Source organism: Balaenoptera physalus (assembly GCF_965194825.1).
Source record: "Balaenoptera physalus genome assembly, chromosome: 13".
NCBI lineage: Eukaryota > Metazoa > Chordata > Mammalia > Artiodactyla > Balaenopteridae > Balaenoptera > Balaenoptera physalus.
In genome coordinates, this window is record NC_138892.1 from 22,374,729 (window position 1) to 22,399,114 (window position 24,386).

The following is a 24,386-nucleotide window of genomic DNA, read 5'->3' on the forward strand; positions in this document are numbered from 1 at the left end:
AATCGACAGTAACACAGTCATAGTAGTGGACTTTAACACCCCACTTTCACCAATGGACAGATCATCCAAAATAAAAATAAATAAGGAAACACACACTTTAAATGATACATTAAACAAGATAGACTTAATTGATACTTATAGGACATTCCATCAAAAACAACAGAGTACACTTTCTTCTCAAGTGCTCATGAACATTCTCCAGGATAGATCATATCTTGGGTCACAAATCAAGCCTTGATTAATTTAAGAAAATTGAAATTGTATCAAGTATCTTTTCCAACCACAATGCTATAAGAGTAGATATCAATTACAGGAAAAAAACAGTAAAAAGTACAAACACATGGAGGCTAAACAATACTCTACCAAATAACCAAGAGATCACTGAGGAAATCAAAGAGGAAATCAAAAATACCTACAAACAAATTACAATGACAACATGATGACCAAACACCTATGGGATGCCGCAAAAGCGGTTCTAAGAGGGAAGTTTATAGCAATACAATCCTACCTCAAGAAACAAGAAAAATCTCAAATAACCCAACCTTACTCCTAAAACAATTAGAGAAAGAAGAACAAAAAACCCCAAAGTTAGCAGAAGGAAAGGAATCATGAAGATCAGATGAGAAATAAAACAAAAAGAAATGCAGGAAACAATAACAAAGATCAATAAAACTAAAAGCTGGTTCTTTTAGAAGATAAACAAAATTGATAAACCATTAGCCAGACTCATCAAGAGAAAGAGGGAGAAGACTCAAATCAATAGAATTAGAAATGAAAAAGGAGAAGTAACAACTGAAACTGCAGAAATACAAAGGATCATGAGAAATTACTAGAAGCAACTATATGCCAATAAAATGGGCAACCTGGAAGAAATGGAGAAATTCTTAGAAAAGGACGACCTTCCAAGACTGAACCAGGAAGAAATAGAAAAGATAAACAGACCAGTCACAAGCACTGAAATTGAAACTGTGATTGAAAATCTTCCAACAAACAAAAGCCCCAGGACCAGATGGCTTCACAGGCGAATTCTATCAAACATTTAGAGAAGAGCTAACACCTATCCTTCTCAAAGCAGAGGGAGGAACACTCCCAAACTCATTCTATGATGCCACCATCACCCTGATACCAAAACCAGACAAAGATGCCACAGAAAAAGAAAACTACAGGCCAATATCACTGATGAACATACATGCAAAATCCTCAACAAAATATTATCAAACAGAATCCAACAGCACATTAAAAGGATCATACACCATGATCAATTGGGGTTTGTTCCAGGAATGCACGTCTTCTTAAATATTCGCAAATCAATCAATGTGATACACCATATTAACAAATTGAAGGAGAAAAACCATATGATCATCTCAATAGATGCAGAAAAAGCTTTTGACAAAATTCAACACCCATTTATGATAAAAACCCTCTGGAAACTAGGCATAGAGGGAACTTACCTCAACATAATAAAGGCCATATATGACAAACCCACAGCCAACATCTTTCTCAAAGGTGAAAAACTGAAGCCATTTCCACTAAGATCAGAAACAAGACAAGGTTGTCCACTCTCACCACTATTATTTACCATAGTTTTGGAAGTTTTAGCCACAGCAATCAGAGAAGAAAAAGAAATAAAAGGAAACCAAATCAGAAAAGAAGTAAAACTGTCACTGTTTGCAGATGATATGATACTATACATAGAGAATCCTAAAGATGCTACCAGAAAACTACTAGAGCTAGTCAATGAATTTGGTAAAGTAGCAGGATATAAAGTTAATGCACAGAAATCTCTTGCATTCCTATACATTAATGATGAAATATCTGAAAGAGAAATTAAGGAAACGCTCCCATTTACCATTGCAACAAAATGAATAAATTACCTAGGAATAAACCTACCTAAATGGACAAAATACCTGTATGTAGAAAACTATAAGACACTGATCAACAAAATTAAAGATGATACAAACAGATGGAGAGATATACCATGTTCCTGGATTGGAAGAATCAACATTGTGAAAATGACTGTACTACCCAAAGCAATCTACAGATTCAGTTCAATCCCTATCAAACTACCAATGGCATTTTTCACAGAACTAGACCAAAAAATTTCACAATTTGTATGGAAACCAAAAGACCCCGAATAGCGAAAGCGATCCTGAGAAAGAAAAACGGAGCTGGAGGAATCAGGCTCCCTGACTTCAGACTATACTACAAAGCTACAGTAATCAAGACAGTATGGTACTGGCACAAAAACAGAAATATAGATCAACGGAACAGGATAGAAAGTCCAGAGATAAACCCACGCACATATAGTCACCTTATCTTTGATAAAGAAGGCAAGAATATATAATAGTGAAAAGACAGCCTCTTGAATAAGTGGTGCTGGGATAACTGGACAGGTACATGTAAGAGAATGAAGTTAGAACACTCCCTAACACCATACACAAAAATAAACTCAAAATGGATTGAAGACAAAAATGTAAGGCCAGACACTACAAAACTGTTGGAGGAAAACATAGGCAGAACACTCTGTGACATAAATCACGGCAATATCCTTTTTGACCTACCTCCTAGAGAATTGCAAGTAAAAAGAAAAGTAAACAAATGGGACCTAATGAAACTTAAAAGCTTTTGCACAGCAAAAGAAACCATAAATAAGACAAAAAGACAGCACTCAGAGTGGGAGAAAATAGTTGGAAGTGAAGCAACAGACAAAAAATTAATCTCCAAAATAGACAAGCTGCTCATGCAGCTCAACATCAAAAAACCAAACAACCCAATCCAAAAATGAGCAGAAGACCTAAATAGACATTTCTCCAAAGAAGATATACATATTGCCAACAAACACATGAAAGGATTCTCAACATCACTAATCATTAGAGAAATGCAAATCAAATCTACAATGTGTTATCACCTCACACTGGTCAGAATGGCCATCTTCAAAAATTCTACAAACAAATTCTGGAGAGGGTGTGGAGAAAATGGAACCCTCTTGCAGTGTTGGTGGGAATGTAAATTGATACAGCCACTGTTCAGAACAGTATAGAGGTTCCTTAAAAAACTAAAACTAGAACTACTGTATGACCCAGCAATCCACTACTGGGCATATACCCGGAGAAAACCATAATTCAAAAAGAGTCATGTACCACAGTTTTCATTGCAACACTATTTACAATAGCCAGGATGTGGAAGGAACCTACATGGAAGCAATCACAGATGAATGGATAAAGAAGATGTGGCACCTATATAGAATGGAATATTACTCAGCCATAGAAACAAACAAAATTGAGTTATTTGTAGTGAGGTGGATGGATCTAGAGTCTGTCATACAGAGTGAAGTAAGTCAGAAAGAGAAAAACAAATACTGTATGCTAACACATATATATGGAATCTAAAAAAAGGTTCTGAAGAACCTAGGGCAGGACCGTAATAAAGACGCGGATGTAGAGAATGGACTTGAGGACATGGGGATGGGGAAGGGTAAGCTGGGATGAAGTGAGAGAGTGGCATGGACATATATACACTACCAAATGTAAAATAGCTAGTAGGAAGCAGCCACATAGCACAGGGAGATCAGCTCGGGGCTCTGTGACCCCCTGGAGGGGTGGATTTGGGAGGGTGGGAGGGATACGCAAGGGGGAGGGATATGGGGATATATGTATACATATAGCTGATTCACTTTGTGATACAGCAGAAACTAACACACCATTGTAAAGCAGTTATACTCCAATAAAGATGTTTAAAAAAAAAAGATCGTTTGATAGGATAGTTATACGAAACCTTAATGAACGGATAATATCAAGGCTGTACAAACTGTTTAAGAAAATTCACAAAGAAGTGAACGGCCAACTTTGTGCTTGCATGACTTGGATACAAAACTGGACAAGGAGTGTATAAGAAAAATATGTATGAATTAATCTCTAGTATGAAAATAGATGCGCAAATTCTAAGCAAAATATCACCACATTGAATCCAGCAGTTTATTAAAAAATACGTCATGACTAAGTAGGATTTACCTTACTACCTCAAGGATCTTTCAGGTATCAGAAAATCTTTCAATACATTTCCTCAGTTTAACAAATTAAGGGAGATAATTCATATGATCATTTTAGTATAGGGAAGGATTTCTTAGGACATAAAGTCACATTAGAAAAAGACTGATAAAATCAACTACATTAAAATTAAAAATAAAATTCATGGTTAGTGTGAGATACCACAAAATATGTTTAAAAAGCCACAGACCGGGAGAAATGATTGCAATGTATAACACTGAGAAGGGTTTAGTACTACAAGATAATAAATAGACAGAAAAAACAAAGAACAAACAAAAACATTGAAACAGCTGACAAAGGCAATTAACTGAAGATGGATTCTGTAAGGCCAGTAAACATAGTTAACCCCAGTAACAGAGAAATTTAAGACCACTGTGAGATACCAATTTATATCCAGTCACCAGAATGACACAAAAGTTCTGATGACATGAAGTATTGTAAAAACATAGAAAAATAGGAACTCTTGTACACAGCTAATAGGATTATAAATTGGTACTCCATATTCAAAGACAATTTAATAATATTTTAAGAATTTTGAAATGCACATATTCTCCTATCTAGCAATTCTACTTCCAGGAATAGTTCTTTAAAACAAAACTCTAAGAATCTGAAGGATGTTCATTGCAACATTGTTTGTAGGAATAAAAAATTGGGAAAAAGTAAAATGTCCATAAGGAAGAGAATCACTGTGTAAATTTTAGTAAAATGGAGTATTATGCTTCAATTAAAATGAAAATACTAGGTTTACAAACATTTATTTGGATGTATCTTGGAAACAATGTTAAGTGAAAAAAAGCAAGATTCAGAATTTTACACATAATATATTTCTGTAAATATAAAACACAATATGTCCAATATATAAGGAATATATATTTGTTTCAACTCATGATATATTTTCTTTAATAAAAGTATAAACTCGCAGATGGAGAATGTGTACCAACTCCGTGATGGTGATCAACTCTTGAGAAAGGGGCAGTGGAATAGATTTATGACAGGGTAAAAGTGAGATTTTTATATGCATCTATAATGCTTTTTTAAAATATCCAATGTCTGAAACAAACATAAATAGTTAAAAGTAATATATGCTCATTGAAGAATATTTGAGAAGTAGAAAAAATATTTTGAAAATAAAACATAATCTTACCAGCTGGAGATGAGTGTTATTAACATTTGGTGTGCTGCCTTCTAGGATTTTCTTTTCATGCACAATTTTACTTGGTTAAAATCAAGTATATATCTTATTGTAACCATAGTTGATATAGAAACTTTAATAAATGTTATAAGAAAGTTGGTTGTAGAGGAGCTTGTTGATGACATCATTGTTACTACCCTCAGTGATTTATCAGCATCTAGAAACCTTTTTTTAAAAATCCTAAAATACTTTTTGAAATCCTCTTCCCTCAAAGTATGGAATGAGGATTATTTTACTTCTTTACTATTTTGAGGTATCTAATCAGTTGATATAGTATCTTGTACCTGTTTATTCATCTAACATCCAGTACTTAGTTTTGGGGGTATAAAGAAAGTGAGAAACGTTCTTCCCTTCAAGGAGCTCACAGTCTTTATGGGGAGCCTTGTACATGAATAATTATAACTTGATGAGCTTAATCTTAGACATATGAGGAAATGATGCAGGAATTGTCACAGTTACTGACTGACAGCCAGAGAAGACTTCACTAAGAAGGTAGCATTTGAGCTGGGCCTGGCAGGATATTTAGTGAATTGTCATACAAAAGGAAAAAGGACCTACCTGTCAGAGGAAGAGTAGTTGCATCCTGAGAACCAGTGTCTTTTTCTGGAGTAGAAGATGAGTAAGGGGCAGTGGGAAAAGATGAGGGAGGAGAGAAGTGGTCGAGTATAAATTATGGCGAATCTTGTCTACCATGCTGAGGTGTTGGGAGCCAGCAGAGTAAAAGACCAGGAGTGCAGTCTTCAGATGCCTATTTTAGAAAAATTACGAGGAATATTGATTTATAATTTCTTGAATAGATTCATAAAGAAAGAAGGGAGAAATTTCTTTAAAAATAAGCTCCTGATTTTTCAGGGATAAAGATACATTTGTTTCAACTCATGATATATTTTCTTTAAAGTCAGATTATAATTTACTGTGATGGTTAGGCCTGTGCAATCCATTGAATTAATGGGATTAAAATTTGTCCTGTAGCACTCTCATTCCATGTGAAAGTTTTTGCACTGTCAATTCTAAGGACATTTACTATAGGGACCACTATATAACTTAACAATGGATTATGGCAACAGTGAAAGCAGAAGGACTTCATCCTAGTCCATTCTTCTGTTAAGTTTGTCTCTACTTTGCTAGAATGGTGGGATTTTTTTTTTGAGGGAAAGCAGGGACTTCACAGATGATAGAAAACCCTATATTACATCTTGAAGTTTTAAGTATATTTGGAAGAGTAACATCAATGTATTTCTCTCCCATTAGTAGTGCACTGAAGAGTAAACACTTTAATGGTTGTGTGTGTGTGTGTGTGTGTGTGTGTGTGTGAGTGTATATGTTATGTTGTTGTATGTCTACCAATTACTAACCTGTGTATACTGACACATTGATTGGTCAGTTCAGAGATGCCAAGCGGTGTATGAACTGGGAATATTCCTCATCATAACTCTGCAAATTAGAAAATAGGTTTTGAGTATAGATAATTACAAAAGGACTTCTGATTGCTTGTGAAAGAGGCCCCTTAGATGTACATACAATTTATAACACATGCATCAGAAGCTCTGAGATCTTTTTTTGTCACCTAATGTTTTTCTTTTTAAAAAGCAAGACCCTTTGGGCTTTTAAAGTTCCAATCATTAGATACTTTTGCACTCATAAATAGTTACGACTTTGTAGCTAGTATTTAAGCAATATTTTGTTAACAAGGAAAAATGTCCTCAAGTTTCAAACAAAAATTTTCGCTAATGTGCAGTAAAAGCATCACTGATTTTATGGGGACATATGAACAGTTTATTGAATCTGGAAAGTTTAGATAAAAGAATATGTATGGGAAAGCAGCCTATCATCTGGATAGAGAGACTCTTCAATAAGGAAGAAATGACACAATAGTGTGAACATAGAATTATCTCTAGAATAGGAAAGATGAAAATCTTTGCTTCCAGTTAAATTTTACTCCTGCTGTGAGTATAAAAGAGATAGATGAGTTAGGATTAAATAATACTTTGGTTCCCATTTTACTTTCTGGGCATCCTGAGACATTTCAATCTGATTTATAGAAGCGTATGAAATGCAATCTAACTTTTCCAAAAGTATATCTAAACAAATTATAATTCTATACAATGTATTTCTCTTACAGTATGTGAAGTCTGTCATCATGGATATCCACATAATTTGAAGAGCATAATAGCACATCAAAGGAAATATATGTTCAGATGATAATAATAGAATAAGACTAATTTGTGGCCACATCTTCTGTCAAAATACCAGATAACCAAAGTAAATATGGGTTTCTGGCTAGTGTAGATTACAAACAAAACTCTCTATATGTAGTTGGTGATTTCCATCCAGTTTTCCCAGAATTTACTGACATTTTGAGTAAAGACCATTAATTCCATGAAATACTCGGCACATGTTTAATTTACATGACAAATATCTTCTCAGAACTACAGTGTATGTGTGCCTGTATGCACACGTATTAGTATGTAACACACATCTTGCAGTGGGCATGTAAAAGAAGTAATGTAGTAAATTACAATCACTGGTTTCCATGCAAACTTTTTTACAAATAATATTTGATAGAATACAACAGGCATTGATTAAATCACTTAAATTTAAGTTTGTTTTAATTGGCCATTTAACTTCTTTGCTAAATTCTGAATATTCGAAAATTTGTTCTTGCCAGTACTTTGCAAGTATATCAGAGATAATAAGTAAATGATATGGAACACATTTTAAAAATACTGTTTTGTCTATAATACTGCCTGTTCTAAAATTGAGTCCTGACTCCTCTTAGAATGAATCCGTCTGTAGTGGGTGATAGTGACATAAAGACAAATTAGACACACTATGTCTGCCTTGAAAGAAGTCATAGTCCAGTAAAAGGGGAACAAACAAACAGAGGATATGGCACGTGGCAGGTGCACGGGGTGCTGTGGGACCACATAGTAGGGTACTTACCTCATACTTTCATATTTATTCTTCATTACACTCTTCTCCCCTCCCAGCCACACACTAGGTGTTTCAAGGGAGTCCTTGAGAGGATGAGTCTTCACCTGAGGCAAATGAAAGCCAGAAGGATATTCAGGGTCAAAAAATACGTGGAAATGTGTGGAGCTTAGAGAGGTAAGAGGGAGCAGATCATGAAAAGCCTTGTAAAAATGAGAGAGAAAAAGAGAAGAGAGGAGGGGCTAGAAGTAAAGGAGAAGGTAATGAAGAATAAATTTGAATGTGCCAGTATGTATTTATTTACACTCCTGCCTAATTGTAGAAGGGATAGAAAACATAGATGGTCTGGTATATGCTCACGATTACCTACATAACATTTATTCCTTGACTTCCCCCATCCTTCTATCCTTTTTCTGTTCCCAGAAGAATCCTAGATACACTTCTCTCCATGACCATGCATTTGCAGAGGAGTCTTCTCTACCCCACCTCCCAGGGAACAGATGCTCATTAGTTTAAGCCAACTCTTGTTAGTGATTGGGTTAGATATCAATGTTTGATATAAATCTGACCAATAAGAGTCTTTAAAAAACACACAAGAAAGAGATGACCCTCTTCTTCGTTTTGACATTATCATATCTGATATGATACTGGGAGCTGCTGTAGTCATCTTGGTGCCAGCCTGGGGATGAAGCATCCCATGGAGGAGGGCAGAGCTGAGAAAGCCATAGAGAGGAGGAGCCAGAGCTCTGATGTTTGGCACCTGGAGCTACCCCTGTTATGTGGCACAATCGGTGTCCTCATTGTTTAGTCTAACTAAAGGAAAGTTTTGTGTTAATTTCAGCTCAATTACCTGATCAATTAATGAGGAAACAGAAAATCCAGCTTCCTAACAAAAATTAGAAGGCAAGATAGTAAAGAGGGAAAGTAGGGTAGGGACATAAAATGAAGCATAGATAAGACCAAGGCAAACTGCTATCATAGTACATATGCTTCCATTTGTGTAAGAAAATGACATATGTATGATATACTTACACACAGATATGCATATGCTTTTTCAATCTCCTTATATGAATTCCTGCAAGAACTCACAAAAAATGGAAGTAGGGTGTGGCACCTTAGGATGGGCTTGGGCTCACTTATCATATACCGTATTATACTGTTAGAATGTTTAACCATGTGAATATTTTGTTTTTGCATTTATTAAAGCAAAACCAGATGATATGCCATCCATCTACTCTTATACAACATTTTGAGCAAAGTTTGAGAAAAATGTTCATACATTTATTTGTATTTCTCTTTTGTTAAGTACCTGTTGGTAGTTTTTGGTCCATTTTTTCTATTAGAGTGGTTTTTTTTTTTTCTTACCACATGAAACGATTTTTAAGAACATATTAAATTGTTTGATAACATTAGTTTATAGCCATTGGTTTTTTTCTCTCAGTGATTAGTACCTGATTGTTGAAAAAAATTACAAAAGGGACCGCTGAGAAGAATTAGACTGAGTTCAATCGAGGTTGAATTCATCAGGAAGTAGACCTTGAGATGGAGATTGTCATACAGGAGATCAATTAAGAGTGCTCTCGGAAACAATGAATGTGGGAAAGAAGCAAGATGGGGCAGAAGGAGAGGTTAGCCTGCGATGAATTCTCAACATAGGCACTTACAGACTCCCTAGGGAACTCTGAAACTGGGATAGTCCTTCAAAATCATCCCAAGTTGGTGACTAGGCACAGCCTTTATACTCCTCTGTTAATCAGACATCAGAAGCAGGCTGCTCCTGGAAGGGCACGTGACCTTGGGTCAAGCAAGTCTCTTCAGCTGATGCAGTTCCCAAAGACGGCTGACAGGTGAAGACTGTCTGCCAGCAACACTTCAATCAGCTAAGGGAATAAATCTTTCAGATATGAAGGGCATATTAAAGTGTCTACTGCAAATAGGATTAGAGTTTCACTCAGAATGTGTGGTAAAATAAGAGGAATGGATGTAGTTATTGGTAAGAGAGTTATTAAATGATGAATCATTATGTCTAAGCTGAATATGTAAAAAGTAAATATAGGAGTTGATAGATTGAATGAAATTAGATGTATAAAAGGATTTGTTTATAGCAGTGGGATTGAACAACAGGTTTAGTGTGAGTGAGGGAAATGAGAGAGTGAAAATGATTGGATATTGTATCTATGGAATGGGTTCTTCGAGATTAAGATGCCCAAATGAAGCCACTGCTGTTCATAATGAAGTACCTGGTTTAGCCTCAGGTATGAGAACCTGAAAAGAGTTAAATCAAAGATCACATGAGTAGAAATCAGAACACTATTGGGCTTAAACATCTACAAGGAATCTGAAGGTTCCAAGGTAAATGGCAGGCTTGGGGTGAAAAGCAAGACTGGGAAACATGTGCTAAGGCTTTGAGGCATAAAAGAGAGTAAATTGAAGTTCAATAAATGATAGCTATGAGTCAGTGGAGACTATAGCAGAGTCATTTTTACGAGTGTGAAAGAATCCTGGAATTTAGTCCTGTGGTACAGAAGAATAAATCTCATTTTCACCTCCAGCTACTATGATGCTTTCATCTGGGGTTTTAGCAAGTTCATTTTCTAACTTCCCTTAATGGGGAGTCAGTGCCTGCTTAGGAGGGATTCTGGCCTGGCAGGACAGTGCTAGGGTATGGCTTGGTCAGCTTGTTGTGAACACTAGTTTGGAATGAGCAGAAGGATACAGGAGATGAATACTGGCAACCAATGAGAGTGAAATCAGAAAAAAGAATTTGTCATCAAGACCAAAGCCTGAAACCCAAAATGGGGCTTAAAGCCAGTAGATCCTGGAAAACAAAAATCTCTCTGAGAATTGAAGTACAAATATATTCGTAAAATAAAAGTATCCATGAATTGCCCAATGTGAGATAAAATCTTTTATTTCTTTAATTTTTTACTTTCTTCATTTGCTTACAATTCAGTCCATGAAAGTTAGCCTTGGGAGGGGACCCATCTCCTCTGGCCTCCCTCTGCCTCTCATTTTCTTTACTGTGCATTGCCCCAGGGATCTATTTCATCTTGCTGGTAAAGGTCAAGGAATTGTCATTCTTGGCACCATCCTGGGAGAGGGATGGTGAAATTCTACTATTAGTGACTGCCTGAATTCCTCCTAAATCCTTGAGCTCTTCAGAGTAGAGAATCTGTGGGACAAACAAGCCTTTCTTCTACTAATGTCCTCACAAATTACAGCATAATTCTGATTCTATAATTATCATAATTATGCTAAATGGTTGAGGAATGGGAAGGAACAAGAATGAGGGGATGGGGAGATAGAGAATATTGCCCCACCACCGTTTATTCATGGGGCTACTTTTCATGGTTGAATTGAGACTGTGAACTCTGATGTCCTCTCAACCTTGGAGCTGTTGACTCTTTAGAAGAATTTCTCTGGTGTAGATAAGACCAAAGGTCTTTGCAGACTGTAGTTGTTCAAACACCAAATGGCACTTTGAAGTTGCTGGTCAATCAACTTTATTATACATTTAGCACACAAATGCGGCCTCTTCTATGAAGAGAATTTTAAAGTGACTGTATCCTTGTAGTCTGTTTCTTTTATAGATGGAAGTGGTATTTGACCATAGGCTAGAGGAAAACAATTTTAGAAATGCAATGTTGCTGTTTTTTTTAAATAGAAAAGTTCAATCTTTTACAAAGTCAGTTTTGTTTTCTCATCTTTTCATACACCTTTCCATCTTTCATCTTAATACTTTATCTTCTTTATCTTGCCAACATCATCTCCATTCATTTTTCCACACATATTCTGTGTTCCAGCCAGGCTGAGCTATTTGTAGTTCACCAAAGGCATAATGCTCTTTCATACTTCTGCCCCATTGCATATTCTGTTTTCTTTGTTTAGAATGCTTCTCCCTCCTTGAGTGCTTGATGGCACTCATTCTTCAAGGCTATGATTAAATATTTCTTCTTTACCTTCTCTTCTTACCCATAAACTAACTCCCTACCCTGGTCGCCTTACTCAGTTAGTGGCTCACTCTGCTGTGTTCCCATAGTGCCTGATATGTAGCATGAATGCCATAGTTTTGTGATTCTATATTTTCCCTTCTATATTTTCCATTAAATAGGCAGCAACTTCAAAATGAGGCTGAGAGTCTGTTTACCATTGTAGCCTAAACATCTAACATGTTGGCCGTGTTATAAATGTAAGCCAAACACCTAACATATTAGTTATCTATTGCTGCATAGCAGCTTACCCCAAAACTTGTGGCTGAAAACAACAAATATTTATAATCTCACAGTTTCTGTGGGCCAGGAATCCAGGAGGGGCTTAGCTGGGTGGTTCTGGCACAGGGTCTCTCTGAGGTTGCAGTCAACTGTTGGCCAGAACTGCCGTCATTCAAGGCTTGACCGGGTCTGAAGGATCCACTTTCAAGCTGATACATGCAGTTATGGACAAGTTTCAGTTCCCAGCAGGCTGTTAAACTGAGGGCTTCAGTCCCTCACAGTGCCATGTGGGCCTCTCCAAAAGGCTGTTCACAGTATAATTACTTGATTTCCTCAGTGCAAAAGAGCTGAGAAAGTGAGAACATGAGAGGACACACATAAGACAGAAGCCAGGCTCTTTCTAATCTAATCCTAGAAGTGACATCTCATCACAGTTGACCCTTGAGCAACACAGATTTGAACTGTGGGGGTCCAGTTATACTCCGATTTTTTTCAATAAATAAGTACTATGGGACTACACAATCTCTAGTGGGTTGAATCTGTGGTTGGCAGAACCTCAGATACAGAGGAACTGCAGGTACCGAGGGCCAGCTGGAAAGTTATACTAGGATTTTCGACTGCATAGGTGTCAGCATCCCTAACCCCCATGTTGTTCAAAGGTCAATTGTTTTTCTGTACTTATTTGTTAGAAGCTAGTCAACAAGTTCAATACATAGTCTAGGGGTGAGAATTTAACAAAAGCATGACTACCATGAGGCAGGGATCAATCGGGACCATCTTAGAAGCTGCCTACCACACATTTTATCTGGTAAAATATCTGCTTAATCAATACTATTGAATATGTGAAGTGGTTGGTGATAGTCATAAAGGTTCAAGTGTTTCAGTTTTCAACATATTTGAAAGAATTGCTAATTTTTAAGAAACCATTGCTAGGAGAAAGTAAAATGTATTAACTATTTGGAGTATTAAATAATTCTTTAAAATAATTGTTAAATATATATATTTTTAATTTTATTTAATTTTGGCTGTGTTGGGTCTTAGTTGCAGCACGCAGGATCTTTCGTTGTGGCATAGGCTCTTCGTTGTGGTGCGTGGGCTTCTCTCTAGTTGTGGCGTGTGAGTTTTCTCGTCTCTAGTTGTGGCAAGCAGGCTCCAGGGCGTGTGGGCTCTGTAGTTTGCGGCACGTGGCCTCTAGTTGAGGCGTGTGAGCTCAGTAGTTGCAGTGCGCGGGCTTAGTTGCCCCACAGCATGTGGGATCTTAGTTTCCTGACCAGGGATTGAACCCGCTTCCCCTGCATTGTAAGGCGGGTTCTTTACCCCTGGACCACAGGGAGGTCCCCTAAATAATTGTTAAATATTAACTTCCTCAAATGGTACATAGGAAGTACTTTCTCACTGAAAATAATGAAGAGAAGATATTTGGGCTATTTTACTTATGATTTTCTAATGATGGTCATGTACCATTACTAAAAGTTACTTTAGAATCAAAAGATTCAATTGGTTTTATTCATTTATTTATTCATCCATTCAGTGAGCATCTTTTGAACACTTAAAAGCAGGGCATTGCCCTTGCTTTAGATATCATGTTATTTGTTTTACAAACCTTAAATGAATTTTTACTTTCATAATGAAACCTTGGTTTTTAATTGCATAGTGAGAAGAATGTTCATGTATAATATGAATATGGAAAAGTAAATTTATAATATAACATTCTTCTAGGTTTCTCCCTAAAAGGAAGACCATTTCCATGGGAAGTACTTATGACAGGGGCCTACAACCTATAGACTACAAATGAAATCTAGCCTATGCTTGTTTTTGTAAATAAAATTTTCTTGTAATAATACAGCCACACCTGGGAATTCCCTGGTGGTCCAGTGGTTAGGACTCTACAGTTTCACTGCCAGGGGCCTGGGTTCAATCCCTGGTCAGGGAATTAAGATCCTGCAAGCTATGTGTCATGGCCAAAAGAAAAAGGTAAAAAAAATACAGCCGTACCCATTTGCTTACATATCGTCAATGGCTGCTTTTGTGCTGCAACAGCAGGGTTGAATAGTTATGAAAGAAACATCCTAGCCTGCAGAGCTTAAAATGTTTACAATCTGGACCTTTGCAGAAAAAGTTTGCCAATTTCTGACTTAAGGCCAACAATTAAAAATTATACTTTGGGGGCTTCCCTGGTGGCGCAGTGGTTAAGAATCTGCCTGCCAATGCAGGGGACACGGGTTCGAGCCCTGGTCTGGGAAGATCCCACATGCCGCGGAGCGACTAAGCCCGTGAGCCACAACTACTGAGCCTGCGCATCTGGAGCCTGTGCTCCGCAACAGGAGAGGCCGCGACGGTGAGAGGCCCGTGCACCGCGATGAAGAGTGGACCCGCTCGCCACAACTGGAGAAAGCCCTCGCACAGAAACAAAGACCCAACACAGACAAAAATAAATATAAATAAATAAATTGATTAAAAAAAAAAAAAGAAAGAAATGCGTAACCAATCTGATTTCCTTAAAAAAAAAAAAATTATACTTTGGGACTCCCCAGGTGGCTCAGTGGTTAAGGCTCCACGCTCCCAATGCAGGGGCCTGGGGTTCCATCCCTGGTAGGGGAACTCAGATCCCGCATGGCGCAACTAAGACCCAGCACAGCCAAATAAATAAATAAATAAATATTTAAAAAAAGTATACTTCATGAATTGCTAGACTAATAATTATTAAATACTTACTTGACAGTTATTTAGTGCTATATTCAACTTTCCACAATAATACCTCAAGCCATCTATCTAGTTATAGTTATTATTATTATTATTATACATGTATATTTTAATAATAGCAATAGCTACTTTAATTGAGCACTTACTATGTGCCAGGCAATATGTTAAAATACACACATACATACACACATGTCTTATTTATCCTTACAAAAACACCAAGAGAAAAGCACTGTTTCACAGATGAGGAAACTGAGGTTAAATGTGGCAGGATTTCAGGTTTGATTTATTTAATTCCAGAGCCCAAATTTGTTGTATATGTCTCCTCCATTTCTTAGTATTACCTCCATGAATATTATATTCTTTTCAAACTGAAATCTTGCTTATTCCACAAATGTGCCTCTTTCCCATCTTTCTACCTTTTGCTTCTCCTACTTCCAACTCTTGGAATGTCCTTCGCACTCATTTCTTCATGTCTGAATTTTACTAATCTGTCAGAGAACTCCTTAATCACCACCTCTGCCATGATACCTTTCCTGAATCTCCAGCCAGAAGTAATCTCAGTCCTATTTGTCAGCTACATAGCAACTAGCATGGTTTCTGGTACACTTTAATTATTCAGTACATGCTATTGAATGATGTTAAAATTCTACTCTGTAACATTGCATATGAATTATTTTGTATTCATAGAATACTTTTCTTCTAAAAGCTCCAGTAAACTAGAAGGTTTTTTTTTCCTAGGCTTGTTATCATAGAGAAAACTGACAGTCATAATGTATAATCTAATGCATAGAAAGGGAATGTGACAAGAAGATGTCTCATTTCAATCTGAAATTGCAAGTATCTTCAGTAATTTTCTCTAAGCAGTTTTTATACACCTCATTTCCTTTTCATCAGAAATGTTCTGTAGCTGCAGGTGGGAAATGCAGGTTGACCATGTAAAACCATCATGGACATAGGCTGTCATTTTGCAAAGTCCACTGGATAATTGGTAGGTTTTTTATAAATAATATAATAAAGGATATTTTAGGAATAAATCAGTTTCCTAAGACTCTTATGTATGTTCTAGAATATGCCTCTCATTTGGATTTTCTCCAAAAGGACCATGGAATTATAAAAGCCAGATCACCTTTCTCCATGTAATTAAGGACATTTATGACGGTTGCCATTGACACACACACACAGGTTTTATTTATTTTATTTCACTTAGTATTTTTAAAAGATTGCATTGAGCTAAGAGCTGTGGAGAGAATAAAGGAAATATAAGTCACTGTGAAAATATAACCTAGTCTGGAAGAGATAATGAACAATGCAAGGTAGTATAAAATCAAATTATCAGTGTAATGGTACATGTCATGGCTTCAGAAGATGGAGACAGAGTCTTTTCTAAATTTAGCACTTGATTACCCATTCTCTTGTACTATGTATTAAATTACTTACAAGAAACATTCAAGAAGCTTTTGCTTTATAGTCTGCATGGACTACCCAGCAGTTTTTTCTGGCTTTGATGCAAAATCACTTAACAGGGCCAGCCCTTGCAGTGAATCATTCCTCAAGGGATCATCTCTTATTCCTGGAATTAAAATTCTGTCCCTACCAATTTGTGTTAATAGCTAAAAGGTACTGGTCTCAAATCCTACCCAAGTACTCACAGTCATTACTCTAGATGTATTACCTACAAAGTATTACTATTTATTTTCTTGCTTTTCCCTCTAGATTTTCTTTCCTCTTCTATATTTTAGTTTAATTCTGATGATATTTGGTTTAATAGGGAAAATGGAAACTCAAATTTATTAACTGCATACTATGTCTGATTATGTGCTAGTTATTTTTCATTTGTGTTCTCTCACCTTTTTCTGCACACATAAACCCTAGAATGTAGTTATTAATCCTCATTTTTAAAGAAAAACTGAAATCCAGAGCAGTTAAGTGAATTGTCTAACGTTGAACAGGCAAGTTTTCCACAGACGCCAGCATCTGGTATTAGAATGTGAGTTTGGATGCTTTTTTGAATTAATATTTACTAAAAGACAAAGAGCGATATTTAATGTTGTATATTTTATTCTAACAAAAACTTGAGTAAAAAGCACAGAATTGAAGATGAAACAGACAATGGAGTAGGATACCATGAGTGAGAAACAGAGACACAGAAACAGATTCATGAAGACTTAAAATATTGGAATTATCAGACAGATTAAAAATAAAACCACTTGCTGTTTCTAATCAATAAAAGCAAGCCTGAAAATGTCGTTAGGGAATTGAAAATGCTAAATGGTGATCAATGTATTTGAAAAAGAACCAAATAGAAATTTTAGAACTGAAAAGCATAACTGAAAGTAAGAAAATGGTTTGATTGCAGACTAGACACAGCTGAAGAAAGAACCAGTAAGCTGGAAAATGAGTGTAAGAAACTATTCAGAATGCAATACAGAGAGAAAAATGATGAAAGTACAAAAGAGAGAATAAATGATAAGGAGATTGAAGTCTGACATTATTTCACTGGAGTCCAAAAGGAGAGAAAAGAGAAAATGGGGTAGAGGCAATATTTGAAGTGATATGGTAAGGAGTGTATGCTCCTCCAATAGTCTTTCCTATTTCTGCTTATCAAAACTACATCCTTTCAGTTCCTCAGACCCAAAACCTTAGTCATGCCTGCCCTCTCTATTTCTCTCCTACCCTGTATCCAGCACATCAAGAAATTCTATTAGTCTACCTTCAAGATACATCCAGAATCCAACCACTTATCACCAACTCAAATGCAAATGCCCTGATCTATCCTGGGTCACTGGTCTTAACAGATCTCCTTGCTTCCAGGTATTATACCATATAGTACACACAAGTGTACCCTAGGATGTTTTTATGGTTGACATTTTCTGTTTTTATTATTTTTTTCTTATTGTCTCCATGTTCTACTTTGTTTTTGTGGATTTGGTTAACTCTGTTCAGAAGTAGAGACTGCCCATACCTTGACTATGGCAATAGTCTTCAGGCTCTGCCCCTTCCAGTCACTTTTGCATACCTATGGCATGCTAACCAGCAGAAGGGCAATGTGCCATCAATCTAGAATTTCTTGTCTTCCACTTATTGGAAATATAACTTTGTGATTACCTTTTCTGTAAAAGGGGAATGGTAGTAATAGAAGCTACTTCAAAGAATTATTTTAAGGCTATTTCAATGAGCTTCAGTAAGTAAAAGGAACTTAACATGCTCCCTGCACATAATAAATGCTCAATAACCATTAGCTATTATTATCATTACTATGCCAGTCTGCTTAAATATCTTCAATATTTTTCATTGCCTACAGAATTAAGCATAAACTTAACATAATAATAAACCTTCTTTTACTTATCTAAACTTAACTCCAACTTCTTCCTAATGTAAAATACCAGCTTCATCTATGCTCTTTCCACCTCTATGCCCTCATGTTTTGTGTTCTGTCCCAGCTTTCTTGCCTGAAAACTGCAGCTTTTCACAACCATCTTCCTTCCCAGCCACAGTCTGATTTCTTCTCCCCCTGCTTTTTCACCATACTTCATTTATCTGTTATCAACTCTCAAGTTATATTGCATTATAATTTGTTTGCATGTCTGTTGCCACATTTGATTGCGTACTTCTCAAGGGCAGAGATTTTAAAAAATTTTACTAGACTTTATTTTTTAGAGCAGTTTTAGGTTTACAGAAAAATCAAGCAGAAGGTATAGAGATTCCTCATATACTCCCTGCTGCCACACAGGCATGGCCTCCCCCACTATCACCATCCCCCTCCAGAGTGGTACATTTGTTGCAACCAGTGAACCTACATTGACACATCATTATCATACAAAGTCCATAGTTTACACTAAGGTTCACTCTTGGTGCTGTACATTCTGTGGGTTGGGACAAATGTATAGTGACATATATCCATAGTTATAGTATCAGAGAGAATAGTTTCACTGCCCTAAAAATCCACTGTGTTCCACCTATTCATCCCTCCATACCTCCTAACCCCTGGCTAGAAATTCTTTTCCAATTTATCCTTTGAACATAACATAATACCTAATACATAATTGGCCCCAAATAAATGTTTTTACATGTATGACTGAATGAATGAAAGGAGGAAGGGACAAATTAGAGAGAATGAATGCATCTTGTCATTCTTGCTGGCTGATGTTTTGTCTCTGTTTCAGTGGTTACTCATACTACCTTAGCCTACTCAGAAGACCACCCCCACAAACTACCGTCTTTCAGAACCTGGCTTATTTTTGAGATGCTTATTCAGACCCCACTATATATATATTAAACCCGAATCAAGAGTGAGCTCTGGAAGCTTTTAAGACTTATTTTATGAATTATCTATTTAATTCAATGTGTCACACTTGGATTTTTTGTTTCATGAGCCTATGTCTGTATTCCTCAGTGAGACTAAATTATATTTTTATGTGGTGGGTAAAGTTTCATCCCCTCACTTTTTATGAGCAAGAGGTGCCTTAATAAATTATTGCTTTTCACTTGGGGTTGTAGACAATGGCCATGGAACAGAGAAACTTGCTGGTCTCTAATGAATTCACAGTCTTAGTCACTTTTACGTCAATTCAGCTAACTGTCTAGGACAGAAAATTATTGGGGACTAATGAAAAACAGAACAAGGAAGTAAATGTTTTGAAGATTTGAGCTTACAACAGTTTCCATAAAAAGTCATAGAGGATTGCCAAATTGTCGTTAAAATAATATAACTTCTATGTGCTAGCAGGAGTTATTTACAGAACTTTTTCCATCCTTTCCCCAGTATTTTAAACATTCTAAAACTACATCTTTGATCTTATTTTGTTTTGATATAAATTCAAGAAGAAAATGTTATACATGTTGCTGATTTTTAAGTCATTATTTTCTTTATTTCTGCTCCCCCAATACTGAACATAAGGGAAGATTACTTTGGATTTTTGAAATTTCATTCACTTAGTTTTGACCATATAGGGAGATATATTTATCTGTGAACGATAGTTTTGTTTTTGTCTACATTATAAAACTATTTTGCGCCAATATTTTTTCATCAAGTTTAATTCACTGGGATGCTTTTTTACAGTTTGAGGGATTTCTGGGAAAAATGTTTTGAGAAGCCTTGAATTGGGGTTTTATGAATCAGGGAGGTATGAAACTTCTCCTTTTAATAAAGATCAATACTCACTTGAAATATTATGGAGAAAACTTAGTCCAATCATATAAAAGACATATTTTTTTAGTTAAGGTTTTAATCATTCGTATAATGGCAGTCTTAACAGTTATGCTGGATGATCTATCATTATGAATTAAATAATAATATTCTTCCTTCTTGGAACATTTCTACAGGGGAAGGTATTTACCATTTTAAAAGAAACAAAGCATTCAATAAACATTATTTTTAAAATATACCGCTGAGTGTATTCCTCATTATGATCTTGTAATTAATACCAGTTTTAAGTTGAAATCTCAATTCATGTTTACTAAAGTAATTTCAAGTCTTAAAAGGTAAACTGAGTGATTAGGTTCATGGCAGTTCTATTTTTATTCACAGAGAATGCCTCTGAGGTAGCAATTACTGCTCCGGGAACTAGTAACCATAGAAACAGCTCCACAGGCCCAACACCTGACTGCTCACCTCCATCCCCTGACACTGCCCTCAAAAATATTGTAAAAGTCATTCGACCCCAGGTAAGTGCCCAGGATGACATCATCTGCACTATAATATATTTCATTTTTGAATCAGTGCATGTGCACCATTTATATTGCAATGCCTGGACTATCTTATAATAAGTAAATGGATTTTCAGGTTAAAAGAATGGACTTGGAAGAGAATGTTTCCTTCCCTTGGAGCTGATGATAGACGTTGAAATCTGTATTAGCTTTTGGAAAAACGAATTTGTATATTACATGAAAAAACAAATTATGCTTACAAAAAATGGCTATTTCACGTCATTTTTCTCTTACAACATTTTAATAATTTTGCTCCAATTATTGAGCTGCTACATGTTTTCTGGTGTTTCCTTCTCCTTTTGTCTTCATTTCTCTGGATATGCTGCATTGTTTGTGATCACTTCTTTATCCTTCGACCCCGGTTATTTATATATACATATTTTTTCCAGTTCTTTATGGCTTCAAACTAATTTTGTCTGTGTTTAATGTTGCACCTCTCATTGCTCCTTATTTTCCTCCAGTGCTCACTTTCCTCTGGCTGGCCTCTTTACCCTTTGTTCTTTTTTTCCATTCCTGTCACTTTTCTGTATGGGTTTCTTTCTCTTCCCCCTTCTCTTTCAGTTGGATTTCCCAGTAGGCGGTTTGCAGGCAAGCTTTAGAAATATCATTGGGACAAGCTGTTCTGTGATATTTCATTGAAAATAGCACTTATAAAGCTGTTTGCATTATATTTTTGCCAACAGATGGACTCAGAACATGAAATTGGTGATGTTCTCAACCTGGCTCATTCTGAATGGGCCTCATAAAATCCAAGAGAGGGGAACTTTGGATCAGATCAATGCCATTCACTATCTACTTAGATATATAGTATGAACGAATACTTTGAGCCAATCTGCAGAACAAATATGTCTTTTAAGGTTGTTTTGGTCTAAATGAGCAGTGATTTGTTTAATATCTTACCTTCTTTACCATAACTTACTTTGGATTATTTTATTATAATCATCATCCTCATCAGTAAAATGGCATTTAAGCTTTACATATCCACTACAGCTTATAGAACACTTTCATACAAATTGTTTTGTTTAACCTTTATCAGTTCCAAGGGAATGTATATTTTAGTGTTATGGACAAGGATATTGGCACTCCAAAGGGGCTAAGTTGTGCAACTGATTGGAAGTTTCTTTCCTTTCTTTGGTATAATAATTGTCTCCTGCAATCCTGTTCAGAGGGTAGAAAAATCCTCATTAGGTTGTATAACTTGTTACATCTTTATGAGGCTAAAACTTACAGGTTCATAGGCATAGGTAACATTTCACACAATGTCCCAATATGTGCAGGAGAAAAATGTCTTCAATAATTCCTCTTCCTTTTCAGGGGAATTTGACCTAGTTCATTTTTTTTTTTTTTGACCTAGTTCATTAATTCAAGAAATAACCCTCACTAAACTTAGATTTAGATGCTAAATATCACATTTATTATCATTGGCTTTCTCATTAGATGAGGGTGTTTCTGATGTTATTGTGCAGCTATTACATTTTCAGCATTTTAAACTATTTATGCAGGAGATTGCCCTATATATGTTAATAAAATCTATTACTAAACATATTTATCTTTATACCAATATAAATTCTCCAATGTAAATGCAGTTGGTCATTCAATGAATGAAAAACAGATTCTTTTCTACATAATCTAATCAACTCTACAGGACCTTATTCCATGAATCCTCCTTTGCATATTCTATTTTGTTGTATTTTAACTTATTTTAGTAAACTTTGAAGAAAACTAGAGGTAGTTTTAAAGCCAGAAATTCCATTTGACTCCATTCCTTGGTTCTGTCCATTTTAAAAAGTGTATGAAGGTAACTGACTCCGCTTTCCTTTCTTAGATGTTATAATGATGATTTAGGGAGGGAAAAATGAAGGGAGAAAGTCAGGAAACTAAGTCTGATAGTATTTAAATTAGAACCAATGCAGCCTGTACGTGTGTATGTTATAGAACAATAACAGCTAAGGTATATAATTGGGAAAGAATGTAACCTCAATTGGGCTACACTTTCTTTCACCTCAGAGACATTGGTGCATTACTTATTTCTCCTCATGAGTCCTGATCTCCTGGGGTTCCTCATTCACTGTAGAGAGCAGGGAATAGAAAATTCAAGCGAAAGTAATTATGAAAGAGTATTGGGGTAGGACATGTGATTTCAGGAAAGGGTTTAGAGACTAGAGGGTGTGGATGGGGGACAGCTAGATGGATAGAATAGAGGACTCCCTGGTATGTTTTGACAAGTCACAGGTGTGTCAGGGATTGAACATTGTCAAGAGCTACTGTTCCAAAGAAAAGATAATTATTAGTTAGCTTATGTAAGAGCCTATACTTTGATCATAGGTTTAACCCTCTGAAGTGTTTACTAATTCTCCTGGCTTTTCTGTCTGGAAATGCAAGAATGTGGTTTGATTGACTTGTGGGTATTCAAATACTTTTTTTTTTCCATTTACTAATTAGAAATTAATAACATGGTTGAAATGATCATTTCACTCTTAAAACTGGTGATGGGCCTTGAAAATAAAAGTATAAATGCAACTCTTATTCATGAATTTACATTTATTTGCCTGAGCATTAGCAGATGTGTTTTAGTCTTATTGTGAGAAGAATGATATAGAATAGATGAGAGATAAAAACAGGACTTTTCATCTTATTCACTTCATATAGATACTGATTAGATAGAGCAATTTAGGTTACGTCTCCTTTGCCTGATGCATACCTTTATCAAGTCTACTTTCCATAACTATAAATGAAGAATATCCATTGTAACCAAGTTCTTGCTTTCAGTATGAGGTAGAGCTGATTATACATTTCATGTATTTCTGATTGGTGTATTAATTACTTGGAAGCTATAGACTTTGCGGTGCTTTGTTGAGTTTGATTCTATTTGGCATATTTATTAACTCATTAAGTCATAGCTGTTAGTTCTGCGTCCTGTATTTGATCTTTTTACCTTTGCTTTTTTGGGCTCTTTCATGTCTTAAAATTCTCCAGATTGTGAAACGTTCTATTTTCAATTCATAGAGCCTGAAAGATTTATGTGCTACTGGCTTCTCTTTGTTTTTCTACAGTATATTAACCCACAAGCCTGAGTTTCTCTATTTAGATAAATTCACAAGGCTGGGTTCACTTACTTATACTTGAAAATAAAATTATTTTTAAATTTGAAAAAATACTTGAAATACTTGAAAAAATATTACATTTAAAAAATTTAGGTAGGTCTATTGACATACAAGTTTGGTTTTTTTTTGCTACTAAATAATTATAGTTCCTTGTAATGGCTTTGTTTTTTTAAAGTTCTCCTGGTGAAAGTATCTTTTTCCCCTAATTGAAGAATACAATACAGTTTGATGGATTTTGACAACTGTGTTTGTAGGTATAACCACCACTCAAAGCAGGATATATATAGAACATTGGTGTTACACCCAGAAAAAAGAGGTATACCTCATACCTCTTTCCAATCAATGGCCCCTATTCCTGCCTCAGAGACAATTTCTTTCTGATTTTTATCACTATAGTTTAGAATTGCTTATTCTTGGACTTTATATAAATGGAATCCTAGAGTGTGTGTGTGTGTGTTTTGTGTATGTCCAGGTCTGGCTTCTTTCACTCAGT

At 35.9% G+C, this 24,386-nt stretch overlaps 1 protein-coding gene across 13 annotated transcripts in view; it reads left to right on the forward strand.

The window, feature by feature from the left end:
- The window catches only part of ANKS1B (ankyrin repeat and sterile alpha motif domain containing 1B), a 1,150,138-nt gene that overhangs the window by 470,440 nt on the left and 655,312 nt on the right, over positions 1-24,386 (forward strand). For all 13 annotated transcript variants that reach the window (XM_082419292.1, XM_082419289.1, XM_082419300.1 and 10 more), the window contains exon 11: positions 20,611-20,747. In XM_082419292.1, the coding sequence (XP_082275418.1) occupies positions 20,611-20,747 (137 nt within the window). The remainder of the gene's footprint in view (positions 1-20,610; positions 20,748-24,386) is intronic.